The sequence below is a fragment of the Prunus persica genome, chromosome G3 (assembly GCF_000346465.2).
Source record: "Prunus persica cultivar Lovell chromosome G3, Prunus_persica_NCBIv2, whole genome shotgun sequence".
Classification (NCBI taxonomy): domain Eukaryota; kingdom Viridiplantae; phylum Streptophyta; class Magnoliopsida; order Rosales; family Rosaceae; genus Prunus; species Prunus persica.
The window spans coordinates 16,194,156-16,213,753 of NC_034011.1; the positions used below are offsets into that span (position 1 = coordinate 16,194,156).

Consider the following 19,598-nt stretch of genomic DNA (forward strand, 5'->3'; position numbering starts at 1 on the left):
CTATAAAATACGTATGATGTTAATTTAATGTGAGTCTTCTTGAAAAAAGAGAGCTCCTAATTAATGCGAGTCCATTACCATATTAGAGAAAATTTGAAGTTGGTTATTGCTTGGAATGAAAACATGAAATTATCTTTATTTTGGAAATTTTAATGCTTGTGATCACTGGTGGATCCAAGATTTTTTTAGGGGAGGGGCAATAATTAAAAGGCTAAAAATATGTGACGGAAATCCAAGTGCGAGTCCATGAACCCATCTACATTGATCGATAGGGAAGAGAGAAACTTTGAATAAATAAACGTGAAATCTTCATAAAACAAAATTAAATTATAAATTGAGAAACTAAGAAAGGACAGATGCCAAATAAGGGGATTAAAGATCATGGATGTATGAAATAGAGATACACCTCCTTACTTATGTGTAGGTCCGCCAGTGCTTGTGATGTGAGGTTTGTTTACTTCAAAGGTAATACTAAACATATAGACGCATGCTATGGTTGTGTAGATCACAGATAAGGGAGTGAGAGAGAAATTTTGAGTTCCTTTTTAAAAAAATAAAGAATTTTGAGTTCCTTTTTTTTAATAGGGTACCAAACAAGCCCTTAGAATGCGGGAGAAAAAGTGAGTTTGTAAGGAGTTAAAAGTCTAACATTAGATTTTAGATTACATTATATTTATAAATTAAATATAAAAAAAAAAAACTATTTGTTGTAATTAGCGATATAATTCTCTTAAATACAGTATAAATGGATATATTAGGTAATGAGTAATGGGATTGGCTATAATATGAGACAAATATTTAAGTGCAATTGTTGATGGAAAAAAATTAAAAATTTGCGTTCTACAACGCTTGCTAAGTTTCCTCTAACGATAATATGACCAGCAGAAAAACATCCTCTTAATTAAAATCGGGACACAATTACGAAAACATAAACAAAGCAATCAACTTGTAGCTCAAGTAGTTAAAACACATTTTATGTGAATAGTTCCCTTCGTTTGCCATAACATTCGTATAGAAAGAATATATGTGTAAACAAATCAACAAACCTTTTATTGAATTAGCCAAGCAAGCTAGGGTCAAACTAGGAACTAGACCACTAGTAGACACATTGAGGTGAGGACCGTGAGGTGAAGATAAACTCGTCAAATTTGAAACTCAACAACGACTTTATTATTATGAAATTAGGGTATACAACTTATCAAAGGTATAAAACATGCAGCCTGGGTTTACATAACCGCCAGCAACAGCAAAGAGCTCAGGATCAAGATGATGTGTTCCGAACTATCCACTAAATTCAAATGGTTGATCAATCCAATTTCTACACTAAAGAACCAGAACAATAAAAATGCAGTACAAATTTGCTCTTCCCTTCTTAAACCCCTTTTCCTACGACACCGAAAAATAAAGAATTCCTTGTTTTCAGCAGACCACAACCTTGATATTGAGAACAAAATGATCTTCACCTGAGATGGCGGGATGCAAAATATACTCTGCCACCCCTTTCAGTAACAACTCAACTTTATTGGTTCTAAGTTTCATCGCCCTTTGCTTTGCCTCTGAGCATGTCAGTGAAATGTCCACGCATGATGCGCCTTAACCTAGTGTCTTCGACTGGTGGCATTGGTGCAGCCTTCGGAGATTCAACTGGCTCTGGTGGTAGCTCAACATTTTCTTTCTTGCCCAGTAACCCACCTTCGCCAAAGAAACTAGTCACAGATGATGCAAGCCCAGCACCCATCACCTTACTAATAGTATCAAAAGTTCCACCAGATCTCTCCTTCATTATAATTTCAAGGGCTTCCTTGTGTGCAGGATCCAGCGCATCATAGTCTCTCAACAAGTTCTGTATGGCAGGCAGGAGGAAATCCCGTACACTATTTGCTGAAACATCTGTATTAATTAAACACATTTGCCACTTGATATCAATAACACATTTAAAAACTTGAAAAATAAATCCATGCAAAACTTTGCTGACAATATAACATAATTTTAGGTTAACAAAAGTCTGCACACATAATTCCAACTAGCTTAGAATTCTGGGAAAGCTAAAGTTAGGAAATCTGGCAAAGGTGGTAGTTGTCAGGGAACCATCTGTTTTTACACATGCTTTCTCCCCTACTTTTGGTTCCTTATTAGTTCGTTAGAAAATGTAAAACCAGCAATAAAATAAACACCATAAAATTCTGGTCTGTGAAACAGAAAAGGAAGTGAAATATACACCAACACAACAAAAATAACATTTTGGTCTGCCAAAAAAGAAGAAGAAGCAAACCTGTTGCATCCAGAGCACGAATTGCTTCACAAAATGCATTGGCTCTCTCACGACGGCGCATCAAGTCACTTGCAGGCGGAGTGGCTGTAAGTTGAAAAATCTTGGATAAAAGATGTATATAATGTTAAAGAAGTGACAATTAAAAAGTGGATCCAGTAGAAAATTGCACAATGATATGTGCTAATTATAATTCTTCAGTAAGTATGTAAAGGATATAATCTTTAAGTCTATCCGTTGTATGTGGTACAGCAACCACCAATGCACGAACCACAGCAATGGTAGCTTCATGTGATCCATCTTCAAGAAACGCATCCATTTGAACACGTATCTTATCAACAATCTGGGAGGTTTCAATTGAATCAGCCAGATGAACGAAAACTGTTCCATTAAGATAGCTAATTTGTTGATTGCAGAAGGAAAAAGATTTGTACCATATCATTTTTAAAATGTTGGGCCACAGCTCCAAAGGCATCTATGCTTGCATACTTCACACTCAGGTTTTGGTCAGAGCCCAAAGTAACTAGGGCAGGCAAAATATGAGTAGATGCAACTTTTGCATCGATATATGGAACCTATTAAATGGATGCAGTCAATTAATTGTTGGTTTTAAAGTCAGACACATGAAGAAATGAGTACTCCAAGAGAATGGCTAAACTTACAATGACTTTCAACAGATTGGCAGCATTGATCTTCATATCTATATTGGAGCTGACAACCATTTCCCATAGTAAGTTAAATATCATACCATGATGATCTTCAAAAGTGCTGCATTATGGAAAAAGGCCAATCAGTAAGAAATAACTTATAATTAAGAAAAATTAGTTTTCAAAGGGTGTTTATTACTTTACTAACCAAAGAAAGCGAACAGCATCAACAATCTCAGCATTGCACTTTGTAGACTGATTTGTCACACCTTCAACTAATAGCTTTCTTAGGTACTCCACTAACTGCTCATGCTTACTAGGGGCACCCAAAACTCCAGCTAAGAGAAGAGGTAAGACACACATAGTAGCCAGTCTCTTAGCCACAGCCGTTCTTGGTCTCAAACCTGTTATGTAAATTATAGCCACAATTAAAGATCGCACACTGGTGTGAAAAGGTTTTAAAACATTTCCGTGCCATTACCTTCGATTCTGGAATGGATTGCAGATGGGAAAAATGTCAACTCAGCGTCATCCCCAGTGGCTACCAGGAATACAGGCAGCATTATGTGTGTCAAATAAGAATCCCCATAGTGTTCTGATACAGCCAACAGGAACTGCATTACCAACATCTAGGTCAGAAACGATTCATAGAAGCACTGTTAATGAGGTAATATTAAAATCCATAAAAGATAGAATGAAGTTACCTTGGTGGTTCGGTTTCGCAAACTATCTTCTTTTGGAGGTAACAAGCAGGCAAGCTGTATCAAAGCAGGAAAACAGTCGACATGCAGCCACTCAAATGCAGGCAATTGAGCATGTCCCCTACCCAGATAATAAAATTTATTATAAGCAGTTATAGTAAACAAGTCTTTCCCATTTATCAATATCATTATCTCAATACAAAAAGTCAAAAGGTTATGCTCTGTCAGAAGATATAAGAGGAACTCAAAAGAAATATGAGATAATTAAAGTTGAAGAAGAAAAATGGACCTTACCTTGCATACAATTCAAGGAAAGATGTAGAAAATATTGTCCCAGTTGTTTCAGTATCAGAAGCAATTGGGCACATCTCAATTGCTTTCTGGTACACAAAAGGAAGCATTTCCATTAGCATCCGTAGTAGAACATCAACATTCCAGCGTTCTCGTTCACCTAAAACACGAAGATGTGACTCCACGGACCCTTCAACTCCCGAAAGGGGAGGACAACGCTGCAATTTCACAATGATGTAAATAAAAGAAACTATTACAAACAAGGAATAGATTACCTCAATCATGAATGAGAAAATATAGTTAAACAAAAACATACCTGAGCAGAGCTTGATATGTGAGAGAGTAGAACTCTTAAAATATGGTCTAATTTGTTTCCCCACTTGTTTACTGCAGGAACTAACTGCTTAAGTGTAGTTTCCACCACCACTCCAGAAGGATCACATACCAATTGGAACATCAAATCCTCAACCTATAAATAAATAAAATACAGTAAAATAATGGAGAAAAGTATCCTTATCGACTTTATACATCTTTCTTGTCATTTATCATGTCATGATAAGGAGAAAGTCTCCATTCCCTAGACGATGTTCCATCAACCTATTCTAGAGCTTACATTGTAGCCATTTCTGTCAAGTCAGAATTCCTCTCCATGAGAGCCTCTGAAGCATATTAGTGAGGCTGACCTTGAAATATTTGTCCATGTTCGGAAAGAGTGGAAGCAGCAATGCAAGATTATGTGCAGCAGCCTCCCGGACAACAGTTGCAGAATCTTCTATGAGTTGCTGAACAATAGACAAAATAAGAGAATCACGAATCTCAGGCCGGACAAATTCTGCAAGCTGTCCACATGATTGAGCAACTAGCAGCCTGCGCTCCTCATACATATGATTTATCTGCAACCCATAAACCAGAGAAATCCGTCAAAGCTTTCAAAATGACAGAATGGTTAAAGATGACCACCCCTACAAGATTTAGGCTCAAACTTACTTGTTCCCAACACTGGGGAAGCAATTCTGTTTCTGTTCTCATCTCTCCTACATTCTTAGCAAGGGTAACACATGCCTGAAATCCAGTTAGAAGATTCAGGAACAAGTCAAAAACAAAGCAGCTATTTACAAATAAATGAAGTACTTCGACTAACAGCCTACATCCATTATAATTCTTCTTTGTTGCTCATCTGGACGTTTGATTAGATTAAACAATGTGTGGGTCAAGGAATCTCGAGTGTTACTATCTGGATGGCGCTCAATCACACACATGATCAGGGGAAGAAGCTCCTGTAAATACATAATACCAATAAGCTCTTTAAAGATCCATATACATACATATGATACATATTTATAGAAATACATACACATACATATAATATATGTGAGATTCTCTCTGCACAATGTCTGTTCTTTCTTAAAGGATGATCGCATCTAGAAAATCTCATGTACTCTCAAGTTTTTCAACTTTATTCCATTATAGTGACAGGGTTGATTCTTTAGGATATAGAATGACCCTTCAGAACCTAAAATCTAAATGACAAGATAATCCATGACTAAAACCTAAACCTAAGCTCTAAATAGTGATTCTACATCTAAAAGTAATCGACCATGTCAATAAATGGCTAACAAAGCTGAAGAAAATTGAGCAGAAGTGAGGTTTTCTTAACCCGTCTGTTCTCTCTTAAAGAATGAGCGTCTTGTCCAATTAAGAACTCTATAACATATATAAATATACATGTGTACATATACATATATATATATATATATATATATGTATGCGCGCGTGTGTGTGTGTGTATATGCATGTATGTATATTATGAAAAGAAAGGAAGAACCAAACCTCACGATGGTTGATCAAAACATAAGGAACAATCTTGGGCAAAGCATCAGCAAGGATCTGAATGGTCTCTAGGCCCTGTCAAAGTACAAGCATAACTTAAAAAGAAAAAAAATAAGAAACAGAGGGGACGGGCAGGATTCCAAAGCTTTTAAAAATCATTATATCTAAGAAGTTCTATTATTTAGAATTTAGATGGGCGTCCATCCAAAACAAAAAACAAAAAACAAAAGGGATGCCCCCAGCCAACCATGGAAGAAGAAAAACATTTCTGATCCAGTCCAGCAGTAAAGGCTTTGATGCCCTAAAAGAAAGGTACAAGGAACTTGCCCTTTTCTCGGAAACAATTCCAGCACTAAGATCCTCTGACGTTAGATGTAGCCTTCCGCCGGATGATGGTTCATCATTTTGTTTGGAGACGCTTTCATCATTGACCAAGGTACTGCTATCATTCAAAGGAGCCACCGAAAACTCTTGTGGAATTTCCTTAGGTGTAACTATATTGTCATCAAAAGTTCGAGCAGGCAGAGATTGATCATCTTCCTTTTCCACAACTCTTGATACTACATCAACTGGATGCGGGATTAGACTTTTATCTTCATCCATGACAACGACTTTTTCTTCCATTTGCGCAGACTCTTTCTCAGAATTGGTGGAATCTGAAAAATCAGGAGCTTTTGCGTGTTTGGATTTTAAACTTTCTAGTTCCATCTGCAGTGATTTGACTTCTTCCTTGTATCTTTCCAAGGACAGGGATTGGACATGTTCAGCTTCAGCAGCTACCGTATTCCGTCCAGAACGATATCCTTCAATATGCATTTTCAAAGCAGTGATTTCAGCTCTACAATCATTGAGCTCCTTCCTTTGGTGCTCCAGGGACTGCTTCAAATTCTGTACCTGAAACAAAGGGTGTGTTATTTTCTTACATATGAATCTTCATTGGATAGAAGCTCAGAATGCAGTGTAGTAAGGGGGCTTACAAGGTTCTCTTTATCTTTAACGTCCTTCTGCAGACCTTCCAATGATTTGTTTAGTGTACTGATTTGACCTTCAGCCAAATCTTTGTTTTTAAGCAAGCACAGCTTTTCATGATACAAAGTCTCTTTTTCTTTCGATAACGAATCATTTTCTCGTAGCATGGTAATTTTCTCCTAAACATAGAAAATTATTATTTATGTTGAATTTAGGAAAAGCAAAAAGTAGAATTCACAAGTATCAATAATGTAACTAAGTAACTTTTTAAGACTCAAGAAGCATCAAGGCAATCTAGGTATTCAAATCTACACTGTAAGTATCCATAACAAGAATTGTTGCAATCAGAAGCAAACACTAAGGAAAAGCACTGTGCACATTGATAAATTATTTATGAGCAAACATAAGGGGAAAAAATGTCAGCCCACAGATCTACAAATCAATATGCTCATTGCCCAAGGTTTTAGAAAAATAATTTGCATAAAAAAACTAATCTGTTTAAGACATCGCAAAGTAAAAGAGATGGGTTTAGTTGTGCTAGTAATCTCAGATTTCCAAAGTGCTTAACCAGGATTATTTGATAGAATTAGCAACACTCAGCATTTAATGATACATTAATTTATGATGCTGCATGATTATATTTTAAAGGATATGCAGAAACGTCTCTTAATCATTTTTATTTTTCTATATAACAACCAAACAATCATATGAATTTAATTACAATTAACTAAGCCTATTTGTCCTCCACCGAGTGATAAGCATACAACAAACATGCCGCAGGCCACAGTTCAGGTGCAAGAAAGCAGAGGCAAGGTGAACAACATTGAATCCTTTCTCCAACAAGCTTGGTGAAGAGTGGTAGAAGGCATTACGTTTACAGACTTATTTATGAATAACTGCATTCTAAATATTAAGCCTATTTCTGCTCCCTGAGTGATTAAAACATACAGAAAACATGCCACAGGCCAGGTGTAAGAAAGCAGAAGTTCTGCAAAACTTTGAAGCCCCTGTCTAACAAGCTAGGTGAAGCATGGTAAAAGATGTAATTTTTATAGATTTCAGCACTTTCCAACATCACATGTTTCAAGAAATACCTCAGCAGCCTCTGTAGTGGACGAAAGATACTGATAATAATAATGGCGCAAAGCATCTGGCACGCATGCAGGTGAGTCCTGCCAAACATCTAGATTCTGGTCTGTGACCTGGGGAGAATGTATTGATTGGTTATCAAAACATTTGAAGATTAGTCAAACAGGGTATGATAACATGTCAACATAGCCACACACACAAAGTGACAATCACACAACATTCACCTGATGCAAAGGTTTAGAAATCTAATGGGCCTCCAAATAGGTCAACCTAGTGGCATAATTCCTAAAAAATTTGTTCAATGCCACTGCTTACTGCAATAAACAGATCAAAATCAAATCCTATCTAGTAAAACGTTTTAATTTTCTTTTTATTAGAACTTGTTTTTCTAAAACCTATTTGCTTTTTTTATTGATAAAATAAATTAAGCCTGCTGCTGTTACAATGTTAGAAAGCTTCCATTACTTAAATAACAAGCAACTCAATCCGTGAGCAGGAAGTTTTAATCCATGAGCGCTACGGGGTTCTTCACTCACGACAGTAATTTTAAGCTTAACCAACATAATTTTTTTTTTATAAAGTATAACTAGTTATTCATCATCGTTAAGTCAAAGAAAGAGATAGAGAAGGTATTACACCAAGTGATAATTAAACATATAACTAGTTTGTCATCTTCAATACTCTCAAGACACCTCCGCCAAATCAGTTGTTGTCTTCCAAAAGGACTAAGGTGGAAATCATGTGCCTCACCAACAAGATGGACCTCAAAACAAAACAAATATATTTTAAATCTCTACAAGGAAGTATCAATAACCCAATAAACTTTAACACCAAACTCAACAACTAAAACCCCTAGGAAACAAAATATTTCTAACTAATGTAGAATTCTAATTGCAATATGCTTCTAATTTAGTTTGCACGTACATATAAAATCCAGTACAATTTGTTTATATGTGTTGTCCAGTTCCCCTAGCAAGACCACCTGTTTACAATTCGGGGCCAATAAAATACTAATGGTAGTTGACTTCAATAAGCGTGTGTGTCACAAATAAGAAGTCATCCCGTCTCCTATATAAATACTGAGGATAAAAAGGATAGGAAGAAAACAAGACATTATAGGCAACGAGAGAAAAAGACAACTAAGCATTTATAGTGATCCATACCTCCTCAAAAAACGTCATTGCAGTAAGCCGGTACCCTGCTATAAGCAAATATTCTTTTACAGCACAGTTAAGATCTCTGCGTTCATTATCTTTCAATGGACCCAAATGAGAGAAGGAAACATCTCTCTTTTGCCGCTGAAATTGTGGTCCATTATTTACAGAAACACTGGAATTTGAACCTGAATCCAAACCTGAGGAGAAAGTCATGGAACAAAATCTTTTGTGCTTTACTAGTAAAGAAACTATTGTATATACAGTGTATCTCTGGTTTTCCACTGTTTATAGATCTAATGTTGATTCTCAAAAATACAACTTCAATGAATCAGCAAGAGGCAAAAAAACAAAGGGGTAAGTCTCCAGCATTGACATGCATTTTTAGCATGGTTTTCTAGAAAACTGAAATCCAGTACAACTAAGAACAGGCAAGGATGTCCGTGTTCAGGATATGGCTTTATGGTCGGTCTTCATGACAAGATATGTTCAATGATTTAATAACCATAAGGCATCGATTCTTTATAAATGCTGGTTACTAAGTAGAAATTATTGAGCTAACAAATCATAGTGGATACAGAAAGATGTATCATATTAGAAGCAGAAACAAACATAAGAATACAATTTGAGATTCTGCACAGATGGAAAAATTACCTCTTGATTCATTTACAGGTGATTCAGCTTTCTTCTGCAATTCAGTCTTCAGTTTCAAAATGTCCTCTTGGGCTAAACGAAGCTCATATTCACTAATTGCTAATTTTTCTTCTACTGCTTCTTTCTCTTCTAGCAAACTTTGAGGATCTGCAACTGCATTAAGAAATGAATGCAGTAGAAAGCTAAAAAACATTAGTAATGTTCCAAAAGGGAATATTAAGTATCGAGATTTCTGGAGTGACTGACAAGCATTAAAAATGTTCAAAAAGTTTTCCTTATCAAGTTCAAATTATCAGTTAATCAAGCAGAGACATGAAGACTATGATAAGTAAAATCATATTACGAAATTATGATATCATCATCACTACAATTAAGATGTGAGAAAGAAAACTAGGATAAAACATTTGTAAATGAGTTCTGCCATGCTATTGAGAAAGTTCAATTTAGGCTTTTTTTCCCCTTATAATGCAGGAGCAAAGTTCAAAGTTTAGTAAAGGAGAGTCTTTCTCGTTTCCTACATAATAAATGCAATTTCTGCAGGCTTATTGTCTTTGAGTCTCCCTATGTCACATGATTAATGTATTAGGTGTAATAATTATGTCCTTAGAATTCCCAAGTGTATTAATGTGGACCTTTCCAGATTCATTTACCAATTACCTTATAAAAGGGGCTACTTTGTATGCTTAAAATCAGAGTTAGTGAAAGATAAAAGTTCTTGAGAATTCCTGCTTGTGTGTGGAACAATTTGTCTTGGAGTGATTCCAAGTCACCTTCGGTGTGATGCCAGAATTTTTCTAATTTCTCAACTTGACACCTTTGGTGTGATGCCAAAGGCCAGAGTGAGTCCGGATCTCTTTATTTTGTCCTCTCTGTTCATGCTGTCCTACATCAACTTAACTTTCTGTTAGTAGGCTTGTTGGTCTTGTTTGTGTGATGTTTGCAGTTTAGGGCTTTTTTGTTTTCCTTGGCTGTTGAAATTGTTGTCGTAGGCCGTATTGGCTTTCTGTTCCACTGTTGTGCACTTTTCTAAACGAAGATTTCCTTTTTCATTTTTCACTAAAAATAGTCTCTGATGCTTTGGAAGCACAAATCCAGAATATGGCACTAGCCCCACCCCTCCCCTCTTGATGCCCTTTACCGTTTCACTTACAGGCTGCATCATGCACAAAATTGATGGGATTCCTATCTTGCAAACTTCTCTTTCTGTGTAAAATTTGGCTTGGGGCTGGGGTGGTAAACTTGTTAAACAAAGAGTCCTTCAATATTCTTCTTTGAGTTTCTCTGACTGAGGATAAACCTCAGCAACCAAAACTCATTACACTAATTCTAACAAATCTTATTTTTGTTGAAATATAAGGTTTCTTATGAGTGAGAATCCAAGTGGGCCATCGAAAAGGGAACCAAGAAGCAAGCACAGTTCCTCTTGACAGAAATGACAGAGAGAGAGAGAGAGAGAACTCTATATGACTCCAGAACAAAGAAACAGATATTCACACCTCAGCCCTTGCAGCTGAAAAGAGAGGGAATACAATTATGCATCCACAACATACTCATACTTTTGGTTGCATTATTGAAATATGTTAAGTCATTTCTTTTCTGCAGAAAGTAATAGTTCCACTAAATTGATAAGTTTCTGAACTAAATGCTTTCTCAATTCGCCATACCAGCTCCTTTATGAAGTGCTGCTATCTGATGGTTCAAGTAACCCATTTGGATACATGACTGAAAGCATTCCTAACACTTCTTCAGTTCATTAACTAGTAACAAAATCAAATTCCATTTTCGACATAAAATGCCATCAACAATAAGGTTTTGAAGCCAAAAATTTCATTGACCCCCAAACTCTAAAAGAGATAGAAGGATCCTTCAAAAGCAGAACAAATCAAAGATCACAAGCGCGCCATTTTGATGCCATTGAAAATTCCAAGAAAACAGAGCAGAAAACTAAATTCCACTCTAATGCTCCCCACATTTTCTCAGCAACCAAACAGAACAAAGACAATTTTCAATTAACCAATTCAAACAGATTTAGAAGTGCGTGTAGGAGAGTGTATCGTAAAAACCTCGAATAGAGTTGAAGCGAGAGATCTGATCGGGTGGGAATTGAGAAGAGTCAGCGAAGAAGTCCTTGAGTCGAATGGCCTGGTTGTCTCTGCCATCGTCGAGAAGCTCATGGAGCAGCTCGAACGCCGTGAGCAAGTAGTTCTCCTCCAGCAGAAAATTCACAACGCAATTGCACAACGACGACCTCTCCACGTCCATCGAAGCCTCACTGTCTCCACCGCCTTAACACAACGCCATGGAAGAACCACTGAACCAAAGCAGATCTCAGGGACTCACTCTCTCTGGTATTACTTTAATTTCTCAGGGGCTCCTCCTCCTCCTGATCGAGTCGTTGAGTTGAGAGGAAGGATCGAAGGAAGGTGGGAGATCAGATGCTACGCATCAGTACTACGATCCATGCTTTCTCGCCATTTCAACCGTGGATCTTATGCTATTCAGCTATTGGCTGTACATCTAGTGATTCACATTTATTCAGTTAGTTACGTTCAGCACGTGTGACTTTGCATGGGAAAATGGTGCACCGCTGTCAAAGGTCAACAGTTGACCTTCCAATAAAACTATCGTTGCTTCCGAAAGAGGAAATAGTTAAAAAACAAATTTTTTTTCTTTTATATAGGCTTAATTACATGCCTCCTAAAACTATAATTAAATCTTACATTGTTCTTTCATACTTAAAATGGTCTACTTACCTCCTTTAATCATAATTTGATGACCTACTTTACCCCATATCATTAATTATATCTAAAATTCTGTCTAAATATGATGACGTGACAGAAATATTTAAGTAATTTTATACACCTGGGCTATTTTATGCTTACATGGACTTTACAAAAGCAATAAATTAATCAAACTTTTTTTTATTTTAAAACAACAATAAAAATTCATAAAGCCAAAAGAAAAAAATTTAAAAGTAAAAAATTAAATTCGCAGCCCCCGTCCTTTTCACCACAGCCCCTATCTTCCCCAATCTTTCCCACGCTGCCCAAGCCACCCTCAAGTTGAACTTCATCCCCACCTGCAACTCGCCCATGGTAGACCACACCCCAACACGCACCAATCTGCTACAGTTCCCTCTACAAACCTGGTAACCGCCATCCCCCACTAGATCCAATCATTCACAACCCATACACACAACCAATTCGCCATACAACAAATAGATCAAAACCCATGAATATCGAGAAAACGAAAACAAAAAACCTCATTTGTATGCTATATTCTTTTACGAGATTAGCATGTCAATTAAGGGAGAAGGGGGAGCGGAGCGGAAGAGGAGAGAAGGGGCAGCACCATCCCTTCCTTCTTTTTCACATCACAGGTGGCCCACCCCCACAACTCAACAACGTAGGCTCCCTCACCATAGTCCAAAAGAGGAGATTGAGAAGTTGTGAAGAAAGGTAAAAAAGAGAGAGATTGAGGGGCTTGCAGATCTGCATTATATGCCCCTTGATTCTTGCTTGTTCTTGTAGTTGGGTCTCGATGGTGGAGATTGGATTGCGATGGTGATAGGTCTTGAATTTGAGGTGGGTTAGTGCGGCTGGGTTTGCTGACGGGGGTGGTGGTGCGATGTGGAGAAGATGGTGGTGACACTGGCAATGTGGAGAAGATGGTGGTTGCTGCCTTTTATTTTTTATTTTAATTTAGGCTCTTATAAAATTATCTTTAAATTATTTTGAAAGGGCATATGGATGAAATTACCAAAAAGCTCATACAACGTCATCAGATTTAACAGAATTTTGGATGGAGTTGACGGCATGGGGTAAAGTGGGTCACTTTAAGTTTGAGAGGGCAATGTGAGATTTGACTGTAGTTTAAGGAGGCATTGATGTAATTAAGCTTATTATATAATCAAGGATAAACTGCTGAAGACCACAACATGGGTTTATAGGTTTAATTTTTGTTTTCTTTAAAAACAACATGGGTTACAATTTTAAAAACTCTTCAAAAACCTTGTAGGTAGTTCCACCCCCTGTTGTTAGTCTTTATACAATAACTTGTCTATATTTATTTGGTCATTAAGTAATATTTAGTTTAACATGAAATTAGTTATTATGTGTAGTGTATCCCTCAAAATATTTCTAAATTTGAAAATTTAAGATACATTTCAATTCTAATATTAAAAAATTCAGAATTTTCAAATTTCAGAACTTTTGAATGTCTTAATTGATTTGTACTCACCAAAATTGGAAGTTTGCGAATTGAAATAGATCGGAATTGAAATTTCCAATCCAACTTGCACCCCTAATATTCACAATAGAGAATACAAACACAGATACTATCTTACAGATGGTATATATCCCAAATAGACCATTATCGTCCAATCAATTTCAGAGCCTCAAAGTATAAAATAAAAATAAAAATAAAATTATTCTCCATAATGTAAGAGGTTTATCATAAGGATGTTTAGAGATCCTTCAAGCTCTCTTTGCAAACGGGAAGACATTGGGAGATTTTGAAGACATTCATAATTCTTCATATATGATTGTGATGGCAATGCCAAGTCTTCTACACCTTATGTGTATCTTGTGGTGGATGATCTCGCCAAGGCGGCCCAATAATCATTGATAAATATCGAAGTAATTGTCATGCAATGACAGATCCAATCCGTCACATTACCCTTCAAAATAATGTTATTAAACACTTGTGGAGTGGAATTCCGATCTACCAAGGACAAAGCTAACTGAAAAACCCTAGTCACACTCTGGTCCCCTTTCTCTTTGCTGACAACCAACCACAAGGAAGCTAAGGGGAGGAGGTGGCCACTGCCCCTCCTCCCCTCCACCCATCTTCCTCTTCCTCTCCTCATCTCCCCTTCTTTTTCTCCCATATTTTTCCTTCCTCTTATCCCCTCTTCTCCTCCCCTTCCCTTCCCCAAATAGTCTAGATCTGTTTGGATCTAGGTTTGTTTGTTTTGTTTGGTTGTTTTTGCACTGTTTTAGGTGACTTGTGTTGTCTTTGTCTCTGCTGCGGCGACAGTAGTGACGTTGGATTGTGTATCTCCTTGGGAGAGTTGTGATAATTGGTGGCTGATATTTTGTCTCTGTTTTAACAGCAACGGCAACATTGACGCTAGTAGTAGTTGTTGGGATGTGGTGCTCTTCTTTACTCTGCGCCGACTGAAGAATTATGCTTAGTCATAGGAGGTTTTCTTTGTCAAGTTCTAAGTGGAAGTGGAGTGCTTCTTAGAGGTCTTTTTACTGTTGTTTCTGTGTTCCTCCTTCGTGTTCTCTCCAGGTTTCTGCTATGGTATACCTTACAGTTTGTATGGGTGTCAAAAGACTATGATTTTGCTAATAGAAGGCTTCTTTTGACAATTGGAATATTCTGCAGTCCTCTCATGTGGGTTTACTATTTGGAATTTCTGCGATCCTCTCATGTGGGTTTACTGTGTTAGTCTCTAGTTGCGGTTCTCATCGGAGTTCTTTGTGTTAGTTTTTGTTTTTGACTTGTTCTTTTATTGTAATGGTTCAAAGTGACCAGAATTGGACTCTCTTGTTAGTCCATGACATGTATGGTACTCTTTTCTTTCATGGGGTTTGTCCCATGAAATTGTCCTAGGAAAGTTTTAACGAGGTCACTGTATCATGTTGCTCTTTATACGTCTCTAATTTTAAGAATGAACTCTCATTCTCAACCAAAAAAAAAAGAAAACACTTGTGGAGTGGAGGCAATATGGAGGTGAGAATTAAGTGAATTGTTTTATGCTTTCAATACCTAACTAGCAAAATGTCCTTGCACATGAAGGAAATATGAAATAAAATAAGTTGATATAATCACTACGAAAACAATTCATTTATGACGCGAAATAACAACACTTTATTTCTTAAACTTCCAACATGCTCCGTGAACGAACTATAATAACATACAACAAAACAAATACATGATAATCATTCCTTTCTAGGAGTCATCCGATGGCGGTTTGGGATGATAGACGTCATCGTCAAAGTTCAGACAACGGGAGGCTTGTTTCGCCGTAATCTCCTTTTGTTTCTCTTTAACTTTGGCTCTTCTAGCCGGAGTTTCAATTGTAGAAGTTTCCATCATCATAACCTTAAACTCTTTGTTCTTGTCATAACTTTCCTTGTAAGACTTCATGACTTTAGCCATAGCATTACCTTGATCCATGAGATCATGCATAATATCCTTTCTTTTTTGTTCTTGAGCCTTTTTGTTTCGAATAGGTCTTGACGAAGGTTTGCTGTTTCTGGGACATTTTGGGTTACCAAAACAGACTCCATCGATTCATTATCGTTGACAGAATAGGACGTAGGTATTGGAGACGTCGTTGAGGCTCTGCATAGAGCTACATCTTTGTGGATGGAGCAATTTGCACCATTTTTATTGGAACCTTCTTCTTCATCTCCAATTGGTGCAAGTAAAATGAGAGTAAAGGGACAAGAAAAAGAAACTTTGTGAATGAGCAAGGTAAAATAAACATAGGTGTGAAAATTGTATGTTGTGAAATTTGTGCGAAATGAGTTTGATATATTTATAGGAAAAGTTGTTGAAATAGCCGTTAAAAAGAAGGGAAAAAATTGCAGAAATTCTGACTGCTAGCCGTTGCTGCCCTTCAAATTTCAGCTCTTAGATTGCATTCAACTTCAAATCTGGGCGGTCCAAATTAATAGCCATTAGATTAAATATATGTTTTGTTTAGTTACCGTTGGTTGCTTTGAATGGCAGCCTTTAGATTTCCGATGGAATCAAATCTCAGCCACAAATTAGGTGACCCTTGAGCTGACCAATTCCCCAGTTTTTTGTTTGGCTGAAGCGAGGATGGCCTAAACTCTTTGAATTGTTTTAAAGACGGGCTGGGCAAGAATTTATAGAGATCATACTTCCGACTGCGAGACAAAAAACAAAAGAAAGGATAGAGACTTAACATACCATTCTTTTGGTTGCATCAAAGAACAGTTGAAAATTTGATCCTACGTACTGCCATTCAAAAAATCTCATTCATTTAGAAATATAAAAGTAGAATAACAGAGAGAGAGATTTGTTAAATGTCCAACAATTGATTTCCCAATAGAAGTAATTAAATCAAGCTGTTCTTAGGGGAGGTGAAACAAGGATGACCCCGTCTCCTCTGACAAAGAGAAAGGGAACAGTCCGTTTTTTCGTCTGCAATGGAAGAAGAGGAAAAAAAAGGTCATCGTCTAAAACAGGACCAAGCGAGTAACAACCGCCGAAACATACCAGACCAAACAAGTAAGGATCTATGTCAAAACCAAACGCAATACAATAAAGTTGATGAAAAACCAAACAAATATTTATCATCATTTTGTACCTTTTCTTCGTTAATTACGTTTTAGGGTTTTGATTGTCTATATCAATGTTAATATTTCAATACACAACCATGTATTTCATGAATCAGCTCTAACCCATTCTCAATGGTAATGCCTCGAGCTAAAAGCAATTTATTTGATACGTTGTTTGGCTATGAATTGTAAAGACAAAATAAGATGTTAACTTATATTAGTTTCACTGCAGTCATCTTTTGATGATAAGATAAATGAATGGCAACTTAAACTCACTCAGGAGCAGATGTGACCTATCAAGGGTTCAATAGACAGAATCCACACAATTTTTTTTTCATATCTGGCTGAAAATAAATTTCCATTGGCAGAAGTTTTCCAAAATTTAGCAAAGTCCACAGTGGCAATGCAGAAACATTCAGATCTAGGTAAGCACTCCCATAGGTAATAAAGAGTATTGCCTCTGGAACAACTTGAGGGTACCGTCACTACAGCAATTCTATCCCATGGTTTAAAGTTACAATTTTTTTTTTTTTTGGTTATTCATGCAATTTACTCCACCAGGAAAACAATATTACAAATTCAAATTTATTGGAAAATAAATTAACTAAATTTAAAAATAAAATTAAAAAATGTGATGAAGACAACAGAATGTGAGTCACATACCCGGACAATCTCTTCATAAGTTTCATCATCAATTTCTACAGAAGTAACAATTTCTTCAACATCACCAAGAATCATATTCAAGTGTTGATCATAAGCCTGCAAAGCAAGATTTGAAACAACAAAATAAGAATCAGACACTAAGCTTTATAACCACAATTATTATTGTCATAAGTAACAATTAACAGAACCACCTGACATAATTGTAAACATACAAGAAACTTTCTCCTTCACCCTCCCACCTCTCCTAATCCCTAATGTCATTGCATCAAGTTCAACAATTGGTCCTCACATAACAACCTTCTGAACCAACAACTTGTAATTTTTCTTTTCTGTCCTTTAGGACATATTATTCATTGTTTGATTAGAAGTACTTTTGAGGAACATGGAAACAAAGGTGAAGGGGAAGAGAAAGATGATTTGGAAAGCATCACTGGTTGGCTTAGCATAACTCTTATGACAATAGCAATGTTGGCTAAGAAGTATTGCTTACTCAAAAAGTCAACAGAATCACCCAAGATCATCCACTTACATAATTTAAAATTTGAATTCAAGAATAAGAAAAAAGAGGATTTACCTCTGAAAAAATAATAAAGATGGCTACAGATTTCTTATACAGCCACACATTTTGCCTCGATCAGTTAATGGGAGAATATAGTAGGGTATAATTTCATGATAAGATGAGGCGAAGAGCAAACTAAATCATCACTCTAGAACTGATAAACTATATTAACCACCAATAGACCACCATCATCAGTTCAATAATCATAGTGGTCAAAGTAACCACTGTAAGTATCTTTCCATACTCAACAAGCTCCAACATTTGAAAGAAAATTTGAAACTTACAAAATACAAGAAGCAAAAATACTTAGAATTGCAATAAAACGAAAAGACTCGAGTTCATTCATTCATATCACTTTTCTCAATCAACCCAAAAGCAAAAACAGACAATTATAGAAAATGCATTTAAAAAAAAAGGTTACGGCTTTTCCTTGGAAAATAATAAAAGAAAACAGATATTGTATACTTTACGCATATCATAAGAAAGAACCCTAATTTCCATTCACCACTTAACACTAAAGCAGCATACTTTAAACCCTAAACTTTCTTTTCTCTTCATTTTTAGTTTTTGCCAAATCTAGAACCCTAATTAGAACAACTCAGAAAGTAGACAAAACCTAATTTAGAGCAGAGTAAGAGGCATGGTGGGGGTGTGGAGACGTACATGGAGTTTACCGCGGAGCTCACGGTCGGAGCGGAGCTTGACGTAGATGCGCTCGTCGAGGCTGAGCCGTATCAGATCCAACGGCTCCTTCACGGCACTCTCTTCCTCACTTGCCATCTCTTAGTTTGCTCAGAAAGCAATTCAATATCTCCAATGGGTACCTGTTTGCCGCGCTCACAGGTTAATCAACAACCCACAAACCAAAATCAAAATCGAAAACCCCAAACACCCAAAATAATATTACAATTAATTAGCCCTTCCAGCCTAAATAAAAAACCCCAGAAACCAAAACCAACACTGTAATTAATTAGCCCTATTTAGAAAATCTGAAAATCCAAATCATTGCATAACACTAACTTTGAGCTTGTAAGAATCACGAACTATACGAAGAGAGAGAAACGTGGTTGCCTTGAACTCAAAATAAAATTGGAAAGCCCCAGCAGCTCCAGCTGACGTCGAAGAAATATCTTAAAGCGGATGTCGTCGCTGGATCGGAGCTGTTGAGCGTCGCAATGGTGTAGAGGGAACTGAGGATTGGGGCTGTTCTCTCAGCAAGGAATAGTAAAGGCAGTGTGTACGGGGTTGCTCTATCTCTATGACAAAAAAAAAGTTGAGGAAAAATGGAGTCAAATAACACATTAGGGATATTTTCAGTTAAACCCCCTGAGGTTTGGCATAATTACAACCGTACCTCAAAGGTTTCATTTATTCCATTTATACCCCTCATTTCTAACATCTGGGTTCCTCCCTTCATGTTTCTGTAAGTCCACGTCCAAGGAGCTATCAATCT

General features: G+C 36.8%; 2 protein-coding genes across 5 annotated transcripts; both read right to left on the reverse strand.

Annotated features, from left to right (window-relative positions):
- On the reverse strand, positions 1,143 to 12,142 carry LOC18782819 (lisH domain and HEAT repeat-containing protein KIAA1468). Of its 2 annotated transcripts, none has more exons than XM_020559694.1 (20): positions 11,668 to 12,142; positions 9,605 to 9,757; positions 8,960 to 9,138; positions 7,802 to 7,909; positions 6,716 to 6,886; positions 6,066 to 6,632; positions 5,739 to 5,813; positions 5,057 to 5,185; positions 4,896 to 4,970; positions 4,592 to 4,801; positions 4,225 to 4,377; positions 3,912 to 4,126; positions 3,621 to 3,738; positions 3,398 to 3,530; positions 3,125 to 3,320; positions 2,932 to 3,037; positions 2,704 to 2,844; positions 2,489 to 2,612; positions 2,273 to 2,386; positions 1,143 to 1,890 (listed from the first exon to the last, which is right to left on the reverse strand). In XM_020559694.1, exons 1-20 carry the CDS (start codon positions 11,864 to 11,866, stop codon positions 1,529 to 1,531), a joined length of 3,528 nt encoding a protein of 1,175 aa, XP_020415283.1. In that variant the 5' UTR covers positions 11,867 to 12,142; the 3' UTR covers positions 1,143 to 1,528. The 2 variants fall into 2 exon arrangements, with proteins under 2 accessions (XP_020415283.1, XP_020415282.1); XM_020559693.1 differs by having other exon boundaries at positions 8,960 to 9,150; positions 11,668 to 12,140.
- On the reverse strand, positions 16,579 to 19,406 carry LOC18783726 (sm-like protein LSM3B). Of its 3 annotated transcripts, none has more exons than XM_020560251.1 (4): positions 19,217 to 19,406; positions 18,809 to 18,969; positions 17,587 to 17,682; positions 16,579 to 16,786 (listed from the first exon to the last, which is right to left on the reverse strand). In XM_020560251.1, the coding sequence occupies exons 2-4, from the start codon at positions 18,923 to 18,925 to the stop codon at positions 16,706 to 16,708; spliced, it is 294 nt and encodes a 97-aa protein (XP_020415840.1). In that variant the 5' UTR covers positions 18,926 to 18,969; positions 19,217 to 19,406; the 3' UTR covers positions 16,579 to 16,705. The 3 variants fall into 3 exon arrangements, with proteins under 3 accessions (XP_020415840.1, XP_007215184.2, XP_020415838.1); XM_007215122.2 differs by having other exon boundaries at positions 19,166 to 19,406; XM_020560249.1 differs by having other exon boundaries at positions 19,121 to 19,406.